The sequence below is a fragment of the Seriola aureovittata genome, chromosome 6 (assembly GCF_021018895.1).
Source record: "Seriola aureovittata isolate HTS-2021-v1 ecotype China chromosome 6, ASM2101889v1, whole genome shotgun sequence".
In the NCBI taxonomy this organism is placed as follows: domain Eukaryota; kingdom Metazoa; phylum Chordata; class Actinopteri; order Carangiformes; family Carangidae; genus Seriola; species Seriola aureovittata.
The window spans coordinates 24677457-24699602 of NC_079369.1; the positions used below are offsets into that span (position 1 = coordinate 24677457).

The following is a 22146-nucleotide window of genomic DNA, read 5'->3' on the forward strand; positions in this document are numbered from 1 at the left end:
CTAACCTTAAAGAATGATTTAACCCCACCCTGAAGAGTCTGTTCGACCTCTGACCACAGTCGGCCTCACTGATGGTTGGATGTGGTCAGCAGTAACCACATCCAAAAGTGATGTCCCCATGTACCGACAGACCCCACAATCAAGTCTTAACCCCCATACAGCCTTTTGAAGACGACCAGACTTTCTGAAACTGTCCTCAGGTTCCAAAAATGTCCTCAAAGGTCTTAAAGTGGTCCTCAGAAAGATGGCAGCACACACACCTGTTGATGGTTTCCTGGTTCCTCTGTCGGTCCTGTTTCAGCTGCGTGATCTCCTGGTTGTGAGCTTCAGCCTCAGCTTGCAACTTCCTGCTCCGCTCCGCCCACCTCTCCACCTCAAGCTCCGCCTCCTTCAACCTGGCCCGCTCCAGGAGCGCCGCCTCCTTCAGCTGATCCACCTCCTTGCTTCCCTCTGCAGGGAACAGGTAAGCAGGTAATTTGACCCTGACCTGACCAAAAACTGAGCCAAAAGCTCTGAATCCATATAATTACAGTATTTATTTAAGTTTATTGCTGTGTTTTCTCCAGGTAGTGAACAGTTAGTGGTTGTACCTCTGGTGGCCTGCTTCAGCTGGTTTTGCAGACTGATGTTCTCCTCCTTCAGGAGTCTGATCTCACTGGAAAGCTGACCGACTGAGTCCAGACCCTGGATGTAGATGTTGGTAGGAGCACCTGGAGAGGAGGCGGACAGGGAGGAGAAGAAGGAGGGATAAAAATGACAGCTCCCTTCAAGGAAAATTATTGAGGACATTTTTTTACTTGTTTTTTTAACTGTTAATTAATATAGGTAAAATCTGAAAACCATGTCAGGATCCATATATTCCACGTTCTATGACTGCAGAGTGTTGTTACCTTTCTCAGTGGCGGTGCGGGCCAGTCTGTCCTCCAGCTGCTGCCGGAGGCGGTCGTTGGTCTGGATGGAGTCCTCCAGTCTCTGCCTCAGACTCCGTACCTCTCTCAGATGCTCCTTCATCAGGTCTGAACCTACAGACAGAAACACAGTTGAAAATCTGCTGTTAGAGATTACCGTCTGTTCAACACTGTAGAATCTCACCAGAAATACCTAAACACATTTGAAATAGCACAAGAACTACTGTTTACTGCAGCTCAGATATGCATTATGGTCTTCCTGTGGTTCAAACCTTTCCTACTGGTGGCTTTTCATGTGAAGCATGGAGTTTAGATTCTCTAAAAAGTCGACAACGATCACCCGTACTGATGCTTTAACTTTGTCTCTACCTGTGTGGCTGGCACCTGACTGGTACCCTGATGATCCTGACGACAGCTCAGCTCCAAGTCTCACGGGTCGGGTAACGTAGGCCGCATCCCACAATGCACTGCTCTCCAGCAGGCTGGCCCCGGCTTTCATGGCTAAGCTAGCATCCAGACTGCTGTTGCTCGCGGCGCTGCCGAAAGGAGAAGGCTGGTATCCGTGGAAGGAGAGAGGCAGGAAGGCAGAAGAGTCCGACTGCTGGTGGGCGAACGGGAATCCCTGAAGAGGTTTGGACTGGGGAGTGGAGAACCCTGCGGAGGATGAGAACGTACAGTGATTAAAAAGAAACACTGATGAATAAACTGAACTGAGACGGATAAATACTGTGGACTGTTCCCTCTGTTATAAAAAAAAGTGTTAGTGAGAAACGAAGGAAGGGGAGAGTGACAGACTGAAAGAAGGATGAAGGGATTTCCTTTGACACAGGGAACGAGTTTGTCAATCAGTCAAACAAAATCTGTCTGGTTATCTGCGTTTCTCAAAGCTCCATCCCTCATCAGTGTTTTAAGATCACAGCAAATCTTTATCCAGCTGGAAGCTCTGGGTTCATTAGGCATCGAGTGGAGTCATTTAATGAGAGAGAAACTACAGCGTGACAAAGATAAAGGCAAAGAGAGGAGGAGGGAGAGAAAGGAAGAGAGAAAAGAGAGAAGGGAGGGCCGATGGGGAGAAGTGCATTATCAAAGCTGGTCAGCTCTCACTCCATTTCACACTTTGTGTATGTACAGGCAGCAGCATCAACACGTGATCCTCATACTGATGGTGAGGTACATATTTTTAAGAAAATGTTTCAGTTGTTGCATTATTCCTTATTAGATGGAAGTTTGTAAATCCTTCCTTTACACTGTGGATCAATGTCGCGTCTTTTCACTGAAAAACTGTGAAGAAACACCAGCACCATCTCAGACTAATCTCCACAGTGCTTCAGATATACGAGCATGTTGTTTTTGGCTACAGTCATATAATATAATTAAACATGTCTGAAAGCTGTTGAAGCTTCTAGGACACCTCTCAATAAGGAATCTGACTGGATGACCCATCATGAACGGATACGTAAGCTTAGGGTATTCCACCCTGGTACTTAAAGCTCCATATTTTCCTCTTCTCCTGTGTTTTATTTGAAGTGTTGATCCACAAGACGATATATTTGTGGTTTTAAGAACCAAAAACCATCTCAGTGTAGTTTTACATCTCCTCTCTCAGGCTTCTCTCTGGAGCTCAAGTAACAGCAGGTCGGTGAGCCAATCAGGCTGACTGAGGCTGAGGCTGACTGTTTTTCTAAGTGATCTAATAAAAATATAGCAGATTTCAGGTAAACACACAGGGAAACCAAATCCTGCAAGGTTGGATGGTGGGTCCAAGTGGGCGGGGCTTGGGGAATGGGACATGGCTGAGAGCAGTTACTGTATAGTTGTGACATCATAAAGTTACAGAAGTCCTGACGGCTGGTTTTAAGGCTCAGTTTCTGAATACAGGCTGTGTGCATTTCTCTGTGGACTCAGGCTTTGATACTTTCACTGTATTAATATAGAACCTATACCTGCTTCATAATCAAACAACACATGGACATCTACCTTTATACTATATGGGACCTACATGCAATGAAAAATCTACAAACTGTAGCTCACAGTAAGCTGCACAGGATTCTCTGTCTTGTCAGATTCCTGCTTTATTTCTGTGAATGTGATGAAGTTTGAGTGTTTGCTGTGGAGAAGCTGGGGAAGACACTTTCCACTGACTCAGCTGTTCATTATATTCAGTGCCTGATTGCAGAATAAAAGTTTCCTTCACTGATGATGGTTTGATTTTGTAGTATGTGAAAAGTCTCCATCTGGTTTGCTGCACAGTGTTACTGAACTTCAAACTGTTAGTTTCTCCAACACACACGAACTCATGCACATAGAGTCAGAGCGACGCACTCTCACTGTCTCCCAGCTGCCTCTGTAACATCTGCAGCTCCTGGTGCACCTCAGCCAGGGAGAAGCCCACTCCCCCGCTGCCTTGGTAACGGGTTCGCGGGGCAGTAGGATGGGGATGGTGGAAGGGCGAGGATGCATTTTGGGTGGAGGAGGAGGAGAGGGGAGGGTGGAGGGGGGCAGAGGTGAAGACTGAGCCTGGAGCTGAGGGAAGAAGAAGAAGAAGAAGGAAAGAGGAGAGGAAGTGTAAAACAAAAAGATGAAATGAAATGATGGGCAGAAACAGGAAGTTCTGCACGACGCAGCAGGTCAGAGGGATCAGGTGGAGATGAAATAACGAAGCAGAAAACTAATCAGCATCAAGGAAAATTCTTGGGTCTCAGTCTCAATCCCCTTCCTACCTGTCTGACTCTGCATGTCTGCAGGTTTGTGTGGCGAGCTGGTGCATTGCATGCTGGGACAGCTGAGACAGGACTGGGTACTGTGGGATGAGGTGATGGATGGAGGGACAGACGGACGGCGTGACATGGTGCTACTGTGAGAGTGGCAATCTGGGAATGAAAAGAGTCTGCTGTCACCACGGGACACGATGGATGGAATAGACTATACTGCTTTATGCAGCCGTGTACAGGTACACCTGAAGCTGGGTGTCACGCTCTCACCTGTGCCGACTCTGGTGGAAGTCTGTGTGTCCTCCTGGCCGAGCTCGCTGGCGGCGTCCACATCAGAGCAGAGCTCCAGGTCCTCATTCGTGGATCCATGCTCATCAGACACATAGGAGATGCGATCTGATTGATCGGTGGTGTCGGAGAGGGCGTGGCTGCTGCAGGGCGTGTCAGAACGATGAGAATGATGATGATGATGGTGATGCTGGTTTAGCTTTGAGCGGAGAGACTCGATGACTTTGTCCTTCTGCTGCAGCTCCTTGCTGAGCCTGTACACACACACACACACACACACACACACACACACACACACATATTAACACTTGTTCTAGTCTGTTTACTTTATTCCAGATCAAAAACCCATTTTAATTTAGTTCATTTACAAAATCCATTTCATTATAGGTTTTTGTTTTGTATCCCAGGATCGACAGGATATATCTGTGCGGGGAAGGTGAAAGTGCAGCTATTGCCCCTCGCTTGTTACCACCACTGTGGTGCCCTTAAATAAGGCCCTTAACCCCCAAATGCCCCAGTGCAGCTGCTCAGTGGATCAGACTGAGACTGGTTGAACTGGGCAGCTTCCAGGAGTGAATGTGAATGCAGAGCTCGGCTCTCTGTGATATTTAAAATGACACCAGAATAAATAAAGGTTAAGAAAAGATTATGCATCAATAACTTTACATTAAGACAAAAAAAAGGATAAAATAATGGGTTTCTCTATTTAACAACAAAATAATGAAGTAAATGAACTATAAAAACATAAAGAGCTGTCAGGAAACTTGGTCAGTTCATTTGATCTCACAGAAAATCTCTTGCATCAGAAAGGAGAGTCTGAGCTGCCTTGTGACTTCAAGGATAAAGAGCATTAATGAATAACGATGTACCAGGTGTGAGAGTCACCTGCCTGCTGATCTGGACTTGTCTGTATCGGCTTTGCTGACTGCATCATGTTGGGGAAGCCTCTTAGTGACTTAAACTACCGGTCAAAAGTTTCAGAACATTTTTCTAGCTGTTATTTTAATTTCCATAATTCAACATCTCAGTATTTGTGAAATTAGAACAAAAAAATAATTGGAGATTTAAAAAAAAAAACAAGGAATTATGGAGCTTTGCTTTCATCTTAAACTTTTTCATTTACTTTTGCTGCTGCAGGAAAGATGGAAGTTCACTAGTTTATTCATCCTTGAAAAAAAACCTTTTTTCTATGAAGTTAACATGATTTCTCAGTTTTTGGTGACTACAGTGCATTACATCATACAGGTGAAAAACAAAAGGAGGGTGTAACCACACTTACACTGACATGATATGTCTGAAGGACAGACGTATAGAGAGGGAGGTGGAGGAGGGACAGCAGGACAAAACGACACACACACATAATGACCCGGGTTGCGTATGCAGCGCGTCCCCTACAGCTGATTTAATTAACAGTGACATGTCGGTACACAGATGCTGAGTTGAAGGTCGTCCATCTAAATCAATGACGGGCTGATATACACACACACACACACACACACACACACACACACACACACACACACACACACACGCAATAAAAACACATATTCACAGACGCACATTGACATAATCATTTCAACATTAACATCAATCTCCAGTAATTTTCCATCTGTTGATGTGTACATCACATTCAAGACAACATAATCTTCCCCCTGTATCGTGCAACTTAAAGTCCAGTAAAGTGCAAGCAGAACAAAACTTGAAGAAAAGACGACGACATCAGTATCATGCCTGTGTGTTAAGTACAATACTGGAGCTAGATGGCTTGGCTCCTTTAGCTTAGCATAAATGCTGTATTCACGCACTGTGTGCATCCCATCTTTTTCTGATCTGCGATCGCTGTCGTTGAGTTTGTTCTATTTTGTCCAATCGTGTTTAATTGCTCCCCGTAAAAAAACTTCAAAAACAACTTCTGTCTTTTAATAAAAGTGTGCTTAGCTGTGCACCTACATAGTAAGAGCAGGTGATGTGTTGCATAGCCTAAAAAGCTCATGTCAGGACATGGTTAGCCTAGCTTGGCATACCTGGCTCTATCCAAAGAAAAATCAAAAAAAATAAAAAAATAAAAAATGTAGTTATGCTAAACCTTGTTTATTTAACTTAACAAACACAGGAAAATGTATTTGTAGTGTGTCATGCTGGAACGAGCAGTGCAGTGACTGCAGTGCAGCTTTTTGAAGGCTCATTGTCAGTGAGGTTGCCAGGTTTGGTATCATCACGTCTGCACAGACACCAAAGCCAAAATTTGTGCTTACCAACCATATCTGGCAGCCCTACGCTAAACCAGACACACTGCACAGAGGTACTGAGCGGATGGATACACTGTTGTTTGACAAAAAATAGTCCTAACATGTAACTCAGAACATGTAAAACATTTCACTTACTCACTAACTCTTGACAGACTCAGGCTAACTGTTTTTATGTTAAGCTAGGCTAGGACTCCGGATCCACAGTTAACGCACAGACCTGAGCCTTTTTAGATTCACTGTAAAGAGGTACTTTGTGAGGGTTTGGGGGTGGAGGTCTGTCTTACTTGTCGAGCTGTGTGAGCAGCGCCCTCCTCTCCCTGTCTGTGTGCTTCTTCAGCAGCAGCAGCTCTCTCTCCTGAGCCTTCCACTCCCACAGAGAGAAGGAGAATAGAGAGTCTCTGTACAGTGGGCTGCTCTTCGACAGCATGGCCTTCCACAGAGGAGCCATCACCCACCTTCAGGCCCACTCCCCTCTCCCCTGGCCAGTGGCGCTCTGTCCGGCTACTGACCGGCCATGCCTCCCGTCCCTTCCAGTCTGCCCTCCTCCTCCTCCTTTTCCTCTTGTTCAGACTCCTGGGTCGTTTAAAACTTACACAGTCGCACTTTTTCTTTGCGACGGTGTCTCCAGAGGAATCTGAGCGTGGCTCATTAGCTTATTGGCCGATGTCCTGACCCCTGAGTGTATTAGACAGCAGGTACAGTGGACAGGCAAGAGCTTGAGTGAGGGATAAACAGATGACTGAGTGTGAGGACGATCAGGTGAAAAGCAGAGTAAATCCCGATTAGGTTTAGGCTTCCCACGGAGATGGATTTTGGAGGCTCCCTTCACACACACACACACACACACACACACACACACACACACACACACACACACACCTACACACAGATCCTGGGAGTGTACAGGCTGGGACTACAGGTGGTCATCCAAATGGATCCCAAATCAGATTTGAAGGTTGTTAAAATTCCAAAGACAAACATGTAGCTGGAGCCAAGTAATGATTTTTTTTTTTTTACAATCTCTCAGCAGATTTAAAGGATTTGTGCACTTGCTCCAAATATTTTAGATCAGTCAAATGGTGGAGGCTGCCAGCTTAGATCAATAAAAGCTCAAATAAAAAGCAGTTTTGAGATTTTACCCCACCAGCATGTGATGAGATTAAGCGTGAGCTGAATTAAAAAATTAGTGATGGTTGCAGCTCTGTGGTGAACAAAAAAATGACTCAAAAGCCTGAGGAAAGCTGAAGCTGCACTCTGGATCTCTCTCTTTTTTTTTTGTCTAGCTCTGCTAAATGTTCCCTGCCCATCCCCAAATTAGTCTTTTTTGCAATGAAGTCTTGAATGGACACCTGAAAGGAAAGCCTCTTACTACCGTTTTGGACACAACCTCTCATCCCACCAGCAGCAGCGGTCCTGAGGGAGAGTCGCAGTAACGAAAGAGCAGGATGAAGAGGGAGGAGGGCGATAGAGAGATGTACGTATTAAAACGGATGTCCGGATCCCGAGGGCTCATGTGTTCACGCTCCACCGGCCATCAGAGAAAGAGAGAAACAGAAGCTTATGAATGAATGAACATCCACAAAGCAGCACTTCCTCTTTCTCCTGCTTGTCAGTGTGTTTTCACAACACATCTGTCCACCCGCACACACACGCAAGCTTCCTCTTTGGTGCAAGAGGGAGTTCACAAAACAGAGAGTGTGCTTCTTCCTTCCAAGATTTCCTGAGGAGAAGAAGCTTCAAGATGATGCTCACAAGAGGAAAACTTCACATCCAGCTTCAGCTTTAGGAAAATCCAAAAAAAACTGGTTGAGTAAGAAGACGGAACAGCAGACAAAGTCAAGTGAAAACCGCACTGTCCTCTGTCCACAAACAAGGAAAAAAATCCAGGTTGATGGTGAGTAAACCTTACATAACAGCGATCAGAGCGCTGCTGGATGCTTAGCACCATGTGCTGCTCCTGATACAGAGAAGCAAACTGAGCGCTCTCTCAGTCTCAGGCTTCATCACTCTGCTGCCTCCCCTCACGTTCTCTCTCTCTCTCTCTCTCTCTCTCTGTGGTTAGCTGCTCCTGACCTATTTCCCTCCCCATTCGAGGTCTTAATAACTTAACCTGATTAGAGGCCATGTCAACATGGCCGAGCCCAACGCAGCCAGCAAAAGCCTCAGCAGCGTTACGCCATCAGTGCAGTCACACTCACAATGCACACAGACATGTGGACATACACTCATCACTGATATTCGTATTCCATTTTACCATAGTGACATTTAGTTACCCATTTTTTATTTCCCCCCTTTTTAAATTTATATATCATCATTATCTTATTACCTTTATAATCTTATTTCCCATTTTCTATTCTTTGCTGTTACATTTCCATTCTTGAGGGAACAACTGTGACTTAACCGAATTTCCCACTGAGGATCAATAAAGCATTGATCGATAGTGATAGTATATTTTAAGTTTGCTAAACACATCTCATTACACAATGTCTGACAGTAATTGAATAATTGACTGCAGAGCACAGTGCAGTGAGCTAATAGTTTTTTTGTTGTTGTTGTTGATGTTTATATGGTACAAATTTATCACACTTGTAAAAGATGGATCTTGTTCCTCAGTGTCTTCTGTCCTGGTGTAAATAAAGGTTGAATTGATGAATGATAATTAGTTTAATTCAGTGCTGTCCAGCTTTACAGCAGAAATAAACATGTTTACAGCCTGGTACAAAAAAACTGTTTTGGTGTCTATAGCTAGAGACATGAAAAATGTACAGCAGGTGCATTTTTACATGATTTACCTGTTTAAATTTTATTAAGGATTAAAGTTCTGCATAATTGATGGGGTGAGTGACAGGAAGATGCTGTCACAGTTGGCTTGGTACCTAGCTGTCTGCTCGGTGTCACCTCAGCAACGTTAGTGGTGTAATATCACGAGTTGGTTAATTGACTAACAGAACATGAGGAAGTCTGTGCTCCTGTTTTTTAAAGTGAGTGAAATTCTGGTATCATATATATGTTAGCACTAATTAGCAGGTACCGGTGTCTGTGTTCACCACACCTGGCTTGTAAGCTTAGCTTCTTAACCAGCTAACTAGCCAGCAAATGAATTAGCCTTGGGTTCGCCTACGAGCAAGACACCTAGCTGTGCTAACGATGCTAACAGGAGCGTATGCTTGCCATAGTTATTAAACAGAGACGTACCAAAGTCTCAGCTCTGCACATGCTCCACCGTCCTTTTTTGGATTAGACGGGAGTTGGGGGCAGACACTGCCAAGATGGCAACGGCAAGCAGCTGACTCTGTAGACATAGAGGTCTGAATATCTGATTCTATAAGTTGTGTACAGGTTCTCTTTATTACTGCCTACAATAATTAAACCCTGATCAGCTCATATTTGCCGCCAACTTGTCTTTTCTATCAGGACACCTTGTCAGGCATTACCGCCACTTGGCTGTCTGTACATCTATGTATTTACACATACAATATGCCACACAGTCTCAGTGTGTATTAAGTTAATGTATAGGTTAATGCACAAGCTACAACCCTCCCTCCCCCCTCCAGAATCAGAGGGACAGGCTAAATCAGATGGCTGTCGCAGAAACCACACTCGGTAATTCTCCTTCACATCTGGTCGGCCATCTGTGGTACAACAACATGATGTTAGATTACTGCAGGCCTCTCTCTCTCCCTCTCTCTCTCTCTGTCTGCCTCTGTGTTTCTCTATCTCATTGCATTGTTTGTTTATTGGGGTTTGACCCAGCACTCACCTTTTTCGACCCGACAACAGTGGTCGGTGTTAAAGGACCACAACCAGTGTTTTAGCTCATTTACTAAAAAAAGATATATGCTTGTATACAGTGACTGTTAATCACCTGTCAACAGATTTATTGCTTCTTTCCACCTTTAAGGCAGTCATTTCAGTCTCTCCATCTCTGTCAGGTATGAAAATCAAAGAGCTGTGTTATGAAACAGAATTAAGTGTTGTGTCACATGTGACTAAACATCCAGGACGTTCATCACTCATCCAGAGGAGGCGAGTGCCTCAAGCTGTGCTTTAAGCCATAGCCTGTGTCACGTTTACCTCTAAGCTTCATGAAACTCTCTAATCAATGAGGCTGAAGAGGCTGTGTTTTACACATTCTGTGTACCAAACACTTTGTGTGATTATTCAGAGAAAGTGGGACAAAAAAATTGCACCGTTTTGAGCATTACATACAGCATCAAACTCCAGTCACCTTAAATGTTTTTCAGGAGGTAGAACCTCAGTGGATAAAACTGAAACTCTGAGGGTTAAGTGAGAAAATATGACTTTTTGTCATTTTGATCAGATTATCCTTTAACGATAAATAACTATGAAATATAATCTGCCCATAACTATATTTCTTACATTTTAAAACTGTAAATTGATTTTTTTTTTGGCCACTTGGAGGCTGACGTGAAAACTGATTATTATATTGTCATAAAGTTGTCCCTTACTTACAAAGTTGGCTAACCACATATTAGCTAACCATTGACTTCACATATTCAGCAGCCACACACAGCAACACATAGGGATTTGATTCATTAATACAATAAAATATTGATTATTGGAGCTTTTGACAACAAGACATTTTCTCTAGTGTTGCCTCTTTAGCTCCACCACTAGTGTAACAATAAAATAAGATGTTGTTCATTCTGTGATACACAAAGACATACAGCAGCTTTAGACCCCTTTGTTCCTCTTGTATAACTTTGCCCTGATCTCACTTGTGCTGTCCTTTTTTTCCCCTCTCATGTGTCCCCTCATCATGTCTCTGCCTAATTAGCTGACCAATCAACTGCACAGTTGCGGTCCACGCTCCAACATCAGCTGTGCCCTGCTGGTCACAGCACCCTTCGGCTTGGATGAACGGGTGGTGGTGGTGGTGGGGAGGGTGGCCCAAATCGTGGCTCTGCCCTGCAGTAGTGTGATGTCAAAGGACTATTGGGGGTTTCGCAATGCAGTGATAAGTCAGAGCAACTTCCCTTAACTTAACAAACCGCTGAAGGGGCCAGACGTCGAGCCAGCTGCGACCAACAGCGGGAAACAAGACTTGACGCAGGGTGTAAGAAAAATGATGAATAAAAAATTATAAATAAAAAATTGAAAAAAAAAGAGAATAAAAAAGGCTGCATGTGGGACAGAGCGCACAAAGATACAACATTGACTGACCTTTCTGTGGCCATTGTTTAGGTGTTGGGCATTGAAACGGTAAATGCCATACAGTATCTATACGGTACATGTATAAAGCAAACCGCTAGCACAGACACCAAGATGATAAACTATAAACAGATGTTGTGGTGAGCAGGACAAAAATGCAACATTCACAATAACTACTTGAAAACACAACATAAAGAGGCAACCAATGGTATCACTTGGATACTTTTCTGTAGCCTTTCTAGAGCCGTGGCTGTTTGTACTGTATGAAGGTGATTGGTAGAGAAGACCACAACACAGATGTAATAATTAGCTTTAACTTTTCAAATGTAAAAACAATCACAAGAGGAACTAATTAATAAAATATGGAAGCAAACCAACCTCATGAACATTCATGAAAACCAGATTCAATATCCTGTGAATACAGTTACAGAATAAATTACTCTCTAATTTCTCTATCACGATAATGCCACTTTTGTCATTTTTAATAATTATTTAATATTTCTTGATGAAATTGATCTAATCTTTAAACAATGAAAAATCATTAAATAACAATGTCTGTGAAAACAACATCAACTCAAATAGCCAGTGGTTGTAAGTTAGCAGTAATCATGCTAGATTTGCTCTTGGCAAGCTACTGCTAGCTTGGCTAACCAAATTTACTTGTTTAAAATTTACTTCTCTATCAATCCTCTCAAAACATCTATAAAGAGGAACATGCAGAGAGACATCTGGCCTGTCTGTGTCCTTCCGCTTCTGATCAGCCTCCCTGAACTTTCCTCCCTCATTAATTAGCCAATTAGCTGTGCCATTTATTAGCCAGTGAGGTCTTCACTCATTATCGAGTTAGCATCTAATTATTCCGCCCTGAGGAACAGCGTCACACACACCAATACTTTCCATTGACCAGCATCAAGCCTGCTGTTATACAAGACTCAACACAGACCACACACACACACACACACACACACACACACACACACACACACACACACACACACACACACACACACACACACACACACACACACAGATAAGTGAATGAGCACTGACCGGATGGCGAGCAGCTCTGTCTTCTCATCTGGATCTTCAGGATGATCTCCTGATGTCATAATATCATTAGTTTTATATTCAGTTACACTTGAAATAAATCAGACTATTGACTCCATATACTGGCTGCATGTAACAGCGTGTCATGAAATAAATAATTTCAGCTGACTCACGTCCACTGATCTTTGCGCTGACTCTCTGTGCCAGAGCGCTGCTCTGGGCCAGCTGGTCCCTGAAGCTCTGGCCCATGTAGTAGTCGATGTCGTTGGCTCTCAGCAGCTCCTCGAAGGCCTTGGTGGTGTCTCCCAGGTGCTGGGTGAGGATGTTGCACACGCCCCGACCCTCTCTCAGCCGCTGACGGAGGTGAGACAACTCCCTGGCCTGAGCCTGGATCAGAGTGTCGAATTTACTACAAAGAGAGGAAAAGAGAAATGACAGTTACTGTATATACAGTGACTCTGACAAGCTGTGAAATGACACATGAAAACTTTATTCATGTTTTTTTTTAATATAATGGTAAATGGTAAATTATTCCAATGAACAACCACATTTTCTTAGTTTTCTCATGTCTAGTTTAGTTAGTGGATGGTCTAGTTTTGTAATGGTGCTTTATTGGATGTTTTAAAACACATATAACCCCAAAACTGAGTCGGTCTCACCTCCTCCTTCAGCCAGGAAAGTGGAACATTTATTCTCTTAATTTCCTGCCTTCATCAACAATTCAGGACGAGAAGCTGTGTTCGATTCACAGGAACATTTTGCTTATACAGACCCTACAGATCCTGTAAAGACCCTGTTTACTTACACTGGGACATTTGCAAGGCATTATGCAGATATGAGAAAACCAAAAGACAATACAACCTGGTTTAATATACTCAGAAAAATAAAGGACTAACGCCTTTTGATAGTAGATGTCCAAAATGTAATTTTTTCTGGATGACTGGTCCCATTTTCTCAACAATTGAAAATCAGTAGAATTACCAATAAGCTGTGAGGCCCAGCTGGTGTTGCTGCCTCATCTCTGAACCCTGGGCTCAGGACTCCACGCGGAGTCGCTTGTTGGAAGAGGACACATTTTTTGGATTGGTTTTAGGTCCAGATTCAGTTTCACAATGTCGGTGCTAAAGCCGCAGTGTAGCTACAGTTTGGTTGCACATGGCAAATGGGACAGCGTGTTCCTGACCTCGTGTTAGTTAATCCCCTCGGACTGTCGGGAAGCCGAGTTTACATAAAAACATCTGTGGATACGCCTGATGAACACAGACTGACACTGACGGAGAGCGACGGGACGTTTAATGCCTGCAGTGATTAATAGATCCACTGTACAGGCTGGACCATGTCAGTGAGAGGCTGATAGGGGCTGTGAAGTTCTTCTTCATTTAGGAATTGTAAATGTTTTAGCTCATTTATGTCGTATCATTTATACTGTAAAATCTCAAAAAAGTGGTTATTAAGTTATTCACTTATAACGAAAAGAGAAACATTTGAGACAGGCCTTTATTCCTTAATTCCTCTGTTTTATAAGCACATTTGATCATATTTCAATAAGATGTCTCTCTTGTTCTAAATGACTGTTGATGAAAACGCAATATTTACATATTGTTTTGATAAATTCATTTTATTTTCCACCTTTCATTCACTTGTTAATCAATATTGGGCTACTCATAATCACTTCCTGCTGATGTTTCACATTAAAAGCCTTCAAGTTGCTCATAATCCCTCCTTTCTGTGAAAGACCGACTTCGGTTTTCACTTTTTCTTGACTTTAAATGAAACTATAGAAACATGCTCATTTATATATCTAACAACTTTCTAAATAAATATGAGGATTAAAAGTCACTCACCCGGGCCATGTGGCAGACTTTCCGTCTTGGTCCACAGACTTCTTGCCTCCTTTCCTCAGCTGGTTCTCCAGAGCATCCACACGTGACACCAGCTCCTGCAGGCCCTTGTCTGGGTGAGGGTGACGAGGCGAAGCCAGTGGACCTCCGTCAGATGACTGCCAGCCCTCATCATCCTCCGTCCCGCTCTGTGAGGGCGAGGCCTGGAAGGACCAGTTGACCTTGCGAGGTGTAGAGGGTCCGTAGTCGCTGGAGGTGGAGAGGGAGCGGAGGCGGCTCTGCAGCCCTCGGATAACTCCCTGAGAGCGGGACAGCTGCGAGCGAAGGTCCTCGACAAGACGCTGGAGAGACGACGCCTCGTCTCCATAACCGGAGCTCTGGGTGGTGGTTTTAGTGAAGTTGGAGCTGGTGCCGGTGGCGGTGGCAGGCCACCACTGGGACCCACAGTCGAGAGATGTACACATCTCCAGATCATCGAACTCTGTCAGGGACATACAGTAAAAAGTCTGAGTCATGATTTCTTTACTATCACAGACACTAATGAAGTGTAATACAACAGACCTACAATAATCCCTCCTTTGTGAAGGTTTAGTTTTTGTTTAAACTGTTTTATGGAGGTGTATGACTTTTTTAAATCATGAAGTTTTGGTGGTGCTGAAATGTTTTTAATATTTTATTCACAGTATTTATATCAGCGAGGTTCTGCTCACTTAAAAATGTGCTGTACACTACAAATGAAAATATATATTTGAGCTTTTGATCTGCTATTACAAAATACAACAACAGGGTAATAACACACACACACACACACACACACACACACACACACACACACACACACACACACACACACACACACATATATATAGTTATAATATTGGAAAATAAAACAATAATAATAACAATAAAATAAAACACTACAGCATTTTGGCTGATGTCTAGAGGAAAACATGGATGTAAACAGCTACATGTGTTAATGAGCTTCTGTGAGTCTTGGCTTTGCTGCCCTCTGGTGTTCCTAAGACACCATTACAACTCTACAAGTTGCTGTTTCCAGAAAATGAATTGATATTATTTGATTTATTAACTTTAACCCCAACCAAAAAATTGAAATGTTTAGTTTCAGTTAGTTTTTGAAGAGCTCTCAGAGTTATGAAATACCTGGGCTGCTGGTGTCTTCCCTCTCAGCCTCGTTCTCGCTGCGGCCGCAGGTCTCGTAGCCCAGATCCTGCAGGTCCACCTGGATCTGCTTACTGTCCTGCTGTACCGTCGTCTCGGCTGCAGAGACACAGAAGAAGAAGTGTTTGCGGTTGACGCCACTTAAATATGGCATTTTAAAATCACTGACATATTCATTTTGCTTATTTTTCAAAGGAAATAACACCACATATAAAACTTTCAGTCCACTCACTGAGCAGCTCCCTGTAGTCTTTGAGCTGCTCGGCCTGAGCCTGCACCGTGGCCTCGGACACCATCAGCCTCTCCTTCAGCTCTTTGCTCTTCTGCTGCAGACGGACCGTCCTCTCACTCCTCTCAGAAGACTCTGCGCCTTGCTGCAGCTCGCTGTCCATGTCATCACCCTGCATGATACAGGACCATTAATAAAGATTGTGATGAAAAATGAAGGAGCATCAGTTTCATGGTCTAACAGCTCTTTAATAGCAAAAATGCCACCTTCGTTTGCTGTACCTGTGAGGGGGTGTTGAGCAGGTGCAGGGACTCGGGTCTGGTGGCTCTGGTCTTCTGCTCATCACTGGTTTGGATGTTTGTCTGTGACAGAGACGCCTCACTGTCCCAGGCTTCCCACATCTCCGAGCTTTCCTCCTCCTCTTCCTCTTCCCCTTCTATGGTCACATCCAGCTCCTCTTCCTCCTCATCCTCCTCCTCTTCGCCCCCCAACACTTTCTGGTCATCACTCTGTTTACCGTCAGGCTGCAGACCCTCAGTCAGCTGATGCTTTAAGTCTTCATTCGCTGCTTGTAGGCTGAACAGAGCTTTCCTTTAAAACGGAGAGAGGTGGAAGGATATAAATGAAGTTTTCATCAAACTGTTGAAAAGACATTCTTCTGGATTTTTCTTACTGTTGACAAACCCCACGAAAAGACCGTAACCAACAATGAATTAGTGTGTCTCTCAATCATTTTTGACTTCCCTACTACTTTATTTGTCATTTGTGCAGTATAACATAACAGACCCAGGGAAACTACTGCAGGTAAAAGGAATAATACACAATTACAATAACATAATATAAACTGTGGGCAGAGGAAGGTAATAATGAAGATAAAAATAGTAACAATAATAAAGAAAACTTCTATAGATGAGGAATAAATAATAGGTAAAAGAACTAGAGTATAAATAGATAAATAAATACTAAGGGGGCCTATTTTCAGTGGTGGACTAAACCACATTTGGTGCTCTAGTAAGTATTTCTGGCAGCAGGACAGAGTGTGTGTGTGTGTGTGTGTGCGTGTGTGTGTGTGTGTGTGTGTGTGTGTGTGTGCGTGTGTGTGTGTATGTGTGCGTGTGTGAGTGTGTGTGTGTGTATGTGAGACTGAGAGAAAATTAATTTTTGATTGTTGACAATCAGAAAAATCTACAGAACATCAGCAGCCTTGTCCTATAAATAAATCTTTTCTTTGTTTTTTTTTTTTACCTCATCTGCGAGAGCGAGGAGAAGCCGGCCTTCTCCAGCTGAGCCTTCAGCTCTCCCAGCTCTCTCTCCACTGCCCTCTTCTGCTCCACCAGCTGTTTGACCTCCATCAGCCCCTGGCCTTCAAACAGCAGGTCCTGCGATAGAGCCTTTCCTGGACCTGCAGAACCCTGGTCAGACACACAGTCAAAGTTTTTACTTGATATACAAGCAGAGAAAAATCACAGCTATGTTACTGAATGCTTTTGTTTTTCATGGATTTATATGAGCTTGTGTAAATGGACCTGAGCTGCACACAGCAGTCACTATATATGTATATATTATGATATTTTTCATTTTATTTATTTATTTTTAATTCTGGTTACTCTTTTCGTTGTTTCGTCTTTCATTGTTCTTTTATTGTCATGCAAATAATGACTCACAATAACTAACCCACTATAATGTGTATGAACTATTACATACATAAAAGACCAATTTCTAAAAGACGCTGTTCCCCAACACAGACATTTCAGAGTAAAAGCACAACAAATTGTTACATAACAGAAAAAGTACCACACAGCAGATACTACTGTATTATGAGGTAAGGACAGCATTTAAGTTAACATTTAAAAACGAACGCTGGCAGAAAGACAGTTGTTGTAGTGTCTTATTGTCTTATTTTTTCAAACTTAAACTAATGGTGACAAGATTTATATTCAAAGATTTTTTTTCTTTTTTAAAGCTGCACAGTGGTAAAGATTCTTGTACATAATGTTGCTTCAGTATTTTACATGTCGCCTATGGAAACCACAAACACAGTCCAAACAGGCTGAAACTAACAGATCTTATCCAGATGTTCAGGTGAGTTGTGTTTATACCTGGGTGGTCGTCTCCTCTTCATCGATACTCTCTGTGTACTCGCTGTTGAGATCTTCATCGTCGGCCTCGTCTTCCTCCTCTGTGCTCAGTTCTACAAGAAGAAGGAAGAAAAAAGTAAGAACTTTCACCTTAGAACAAATTCTTCTACGTTTCTGTTCAGTTTTCTGTTCAACTCTTGACCTTGTGCAGTTCAGCAGCCGTCAGCAGAGAGTCACTGAGAAAACATCTGGTTGTCTCTGAAACAGCTGCTCAAGACGGTCCAGCTGATTTACTGACATCCTTCACTTTCATGATGATGTTGGTCATTTTTAACACAACATCTGCTACACTGCTGATCTTTAGACCACACGAGTTTGACTGTATGGACATATTAACAGCATCTATTAGCATCTATTAACCACCCAGTTTAATTACTGCGCTGTGACCTAATTTAACCTGCAACACAATGAACTGACACTCTGTGATCGGTGTCGAGCGATTTACACGTTCTTACACACCGATTCATGGCTGGGATTTAATCCAAGATATGAAGCCAATAAAAAGGTTTTATGGACAAAATGGTGGCTCATCCAGGACTTTAACCAGAACAGGATTATGGGTAACCATGGTGAGGTAAATCCTGGCCTTGACTTTTCGTGATTTAAAGTGAAAATGTGATGAAATGAATTAACGGCTGCCTCTCACTCGCATCACAGGTGTCCCATTTATAAATTTCTACATCCATACTTTGTTTTATTGAATCATGTGACCCTCATGTGGTTGTCTCTGTGAGTTTTGGGAGATGTTTTCTTTCTACAGTTACAGAAAAAAATATGTTTTTTAAATATTCTTCAGAATATTTATTTTATATGTGACTGTTTTAGGCAATAAATAAATAAATTAGAATAAAACAAGGGGATTTAATGTTTCTTTACCAGAATTATATTACTACCAGTGTGGAGAATTTTGTCCATTCAGACCATATGTAACCATATGTAGACCAAATATAATGAATTAAAGGTCAATGTTAAATGAATAAATATTATGCGAGTCTTAAGGAGACCAGTAAAACGTCTTGTCTCTAACATTCTGGCTCTGGTAAATCTGCAGACTGAAAAATAACCTCATGAGGGAAGTGTGAAGTATGTCATGTCATAATTGTGTAGTTTTGGTGCTTCAGTCAGACACACATCCACATGGCGAGGAGAGAAGGGTTGTGTTTTCCCCTCTGTCTGTCTGTCTGTCTGTCTGTCTGTCTGTCTGTCTGTCTGTCTGTTTGTTTGTTTGTCTGCAGGATTATAAAAAACACTACTGAACCGATTTGCACTGAACATGGTGGAGGGGTGGGTCATGGACCAGGGAAGAGCCCATTCAATTTTGGGGCAGATCTGGATCATTCACTCAGAGTTTGTATTTTTCTCTCTGAAGTTTAGTTTATGTTGTTTGACACTGGTTTCCATGGAAGTCTGTGCTCTCTGAGTGTACACTAATTATGTTAAGAGTTTGTTTTCAGTGACTTGATCCTGTAAATATATGTGTTCATTCATGGAGTGGAGAAAGATTTTCCATAAAGACGTCACTATAGAGGGGGGACAGTAATAAAACAACTTGGCGGCAGTGTGAAAATATACAAGTAAACAGTTATTTCAACTGTACGAACCATGAAACCCTCCTAAAATCATACATGCAGGATGCTACATGTTTATTTAGTGTACTGTACTCTGCAAAGCAACAAATGTGGATGAACTTTGTTTTAATGTTGGTAAAACCTCTCAGGCAGACACAAACTTTTTTTTCCTTTTTTTACATTCTTCTGTTTTATGGGAAGAAGAAGAAAAAACATTCATACTTACTGTGCTCCAGTGTGACTATTGACTTTTATATTGTATTAATATTCATTAATATTGAACCACAGAATAACGGAACTGATGGTTGGTGAATTGCACAGAGTCTCATAAAGTCACAGAAGCAAATGTACATTTGAAACATGCGAGCTGTAAACAAGGTACACAGCATCAAAACAATAAAAACAAGGTGGACTCTGCTTCTATTTTCATATCGGTCAGTAAAACAAAAAGGTGTGCTGCGTTCAACTGCCAAACATTTTACAGCGTTCAGAAACAGGCTCATTCATGTTGCTGATCATGCAGAGGCACCCACACCCACATACACACCCACATACACACACACACACCCACACACACACACACACTAATATATTATGACTGATAATACAAAATAGACCTTAAGACAAAATATAAAACATAAATTGTGCAAAGTCACAATAACTGAACTGAGACATTAACAAGGCTATTCAATAAAATATTTTCAGCCACTTCCTGGTTAAACCGACCGTCAATCAGGACGACGCCCGGACTGAGGAGCTGAACAAGAAATGACTGAAAATGTTAATTTTCAAAATTAATGAAAAAACAAAACTAATTCTTCACTTTTCAGACTAAAATCCAGTTTAACTAATTGCATTTTGATTGATATCAAGAAATGAATTATTAATATTTCATTTTTTTGTGTGTACTTTTTATTCTATTATCATTTTAGCGCCTCCATCACGTTGTTGTTGTTGTTGTTGTTGTAGGTTGATGCTTCCTTCAAGGCTGAACCCCTCAACAAGCCTTATCCTTTGATTACAGTCATGATCCTGGTCTCTTCTGCAAAGTGCCTCTTTAGAGTTTATTATCAAAAAATCTGAATTATACCAAACCAATTTACTTTTTTTTTTTTTTTTTTTAGAATTTCTTTTACTCATCAGCACTCCTGTTAGAAAATATGTCAGTGATGATGTTGGGATCCTAAAATAGTTTGCACAGATAAAATGTGAGACTTTGTGCTTCTAAGTTTGTCAAGGCTGAGAGGAGATTGAACCGTAGGGCAGCCCAGATAAAAGAATAAATCCCGCTCCCGTCCTGTATAGAAGAGTCGAATAATCTCATGAAAACTGACTGTCTCATTAATGAAGCACACACTTCTTTCATCAGTGTTAAGAAGCATAATCTTGAGAAGAGTTTAGAAGACAAACGTCACTTCCACCACTGGTTACAATAAAAAACGTTGAGTGTTAGTATTTTCACCACAAAGTCCCATGGGTTAAACTTATGGTAAATTAGCTCAAAGACCACCAACACAGTGAGTCACTCCACCCGGACCCCCCCCCCCCACAGCACAGTCGCCGCTCCTGGCTGCTGGGGGAGTCGCTGTTACAGATACTGTCCCATGCTTCTCTGATGCCCACCTCCAAACTCAGGCTGCCTGCTGTTGGGCCTGTCGCGGCCCAGGATGGGGCCTCTGGCTGGGAGACCTTCCTGCTGGACCAGGCTCTCCCTAAGCTCCTGAACCTCCTGGGTCAGTCGCTCGACCAGTGGGAGGCCTGAAGGATCCACTATCTGCCTCTGGAAGTCCTGTAGTACACAGGAACACGCACACACAGACACACACACAGGGACATGAGTCTGGACTTATCAATGTTGGCCATTATACTGTAGTGTAGGTGATCCCTCTCTCTCACTGACCCTGATGAGCTCCTCCTTCACATGCAGCGTCCTGCTCAGGGAGTCCAGCCTGGCGGCCTGACTCCTGCTCAGCTCCTGGTTCTCCTTCTCCCTCCTCAGGGCCAGACGCAGCTCCTCCTGCACCGCCTGGAGCTCCACGGCCGAGTCTGTTCCAGAGTCGACCTTAGATCCGAGACCAGAGCTCAGCTGTCTGCGGAGCTCCTGGAGCCTGGACGTCTGCTCGGTCATCACCTCACTGAGGCGGCCCGCAGAGTCCTGGTGGGAGAGTATCGTCATTTCTTCTATATGTGACTATTTTACTGAGTCTAAGTGTTTGTACTGAGCTCCTCTGCTCTACCTGAATGTACTGGTCCCTGGAGCTGATGGCTGTGAGCAGACCCTGGACCTGGTCCTGGTGCTCCTGGGACTGACGGGTCCGGTCGGCGAGCACTTCCTGGAAGAGGCGGTCTTTGAGCTGGAGGCGGATTTTCAGCTCCTCCAGGACGTCGCTGGGAGCTGTCTGGATCTGAGCCAGCAGAGAGCAGCGCAGATCCTGCAGCCGAGAGAAGAAGAAGAAACATGCAGAGATATACTCCCACATCACTGGCTGATGATATGATTAACTTATAACTGATATTAATGTTTTAGTTAATGTACTTCCCGTTTGTTCCCGCCCCCTCTGTACCTGTGCCTCCTGTGAGCGAGTGTACAGCGCCGCCTGCAGCTGGCTGATGATGGCGTCCCTCTCTCTCAGCACGCGGCTCTGCCTCTCCTCGCTCTCCTGCTGCTGACGCTGAATGTTCTTCCAGGCGTCGCCCACCTGCTCCAGCTCCAGAGCTTTCCCTCGCACCAGCACCTCCAGGCTCTGACACACACACACACACACACACACACACACACACACACACACACACACACACACACACAGAGTGAGTGT

General features: G+C 43.2%; 1 protein-coding gene across 7 annotated transcripts in view; it reads right to left on the reverse strand.

The window, feature by feature from the left end:
* Positions 1-22146, reverse strand: part of pde4dip (phosphodiesterase 4D interacting protein) — a 101956-nt gene that overhangs the window by 7068 nt on the left and 72742 nt on the right. For 4 of the 7 annotated variants that reach the window (XM_056377578.1, XM_056377577.1, XM_056377572.1 and 1 more), the window contains 19 exons: positions 21895-22074; positions 21568-21762; positions 21231-21485; positions 20954-21119; positions 17724-17815; positions 16870-17036; positions 15906-16215; positions 15628-15796; positions 15378-15494; positions 14220-14697; positions 12549-12784; positions 12379-12427; positions 3890-4161; positions 3629-3778; positions 3231-3431; positions 1278-1562; positions 891-1022; positions 591-710; positions 261-450 (listed from right to left, as the gene is read on the reverse strand). In XM_056377578.1, the coding sequence (XP_056233553.1) occupies positions 261-450; positions 591-710; positions 891-1022; positions 1278-1562; positions 3231-3431; positions 3629-3778; positions 3890-4161; positions 12379-12427; positions 12549-12784; positions 14220-14697; positions 15378-15494; positions 15628-15796; positions 15906-16215; positions 16870-17036; positions 17724-17815; positions 20954-21119; positions 21231-21485; positions 21568-21762; positions 21895-22074 (3764 nt within the window). The remainder of the gene's footprint in view (positions 1-260; positions 451-590; positions 711-890; positions 1023-1277; positions 1563-3230; positions 3432-3628; positions 3779-3889; positions 4162-12378; positions 12428-12548; positions 12785-14219; positions 14698-15377; positions 15495-15627; positions 15797-15905; positions 16216-16869; positions 17037-17723; positions 17816-20953; positions 21120-21230; positions 21486-21567; positions 21763-21894; positions 22075-22146) is intronic. The other 3 variants (XM_056377573.1, XM_056377574.1, XM_056377576.1) reach the window with 3 other exon arrangements.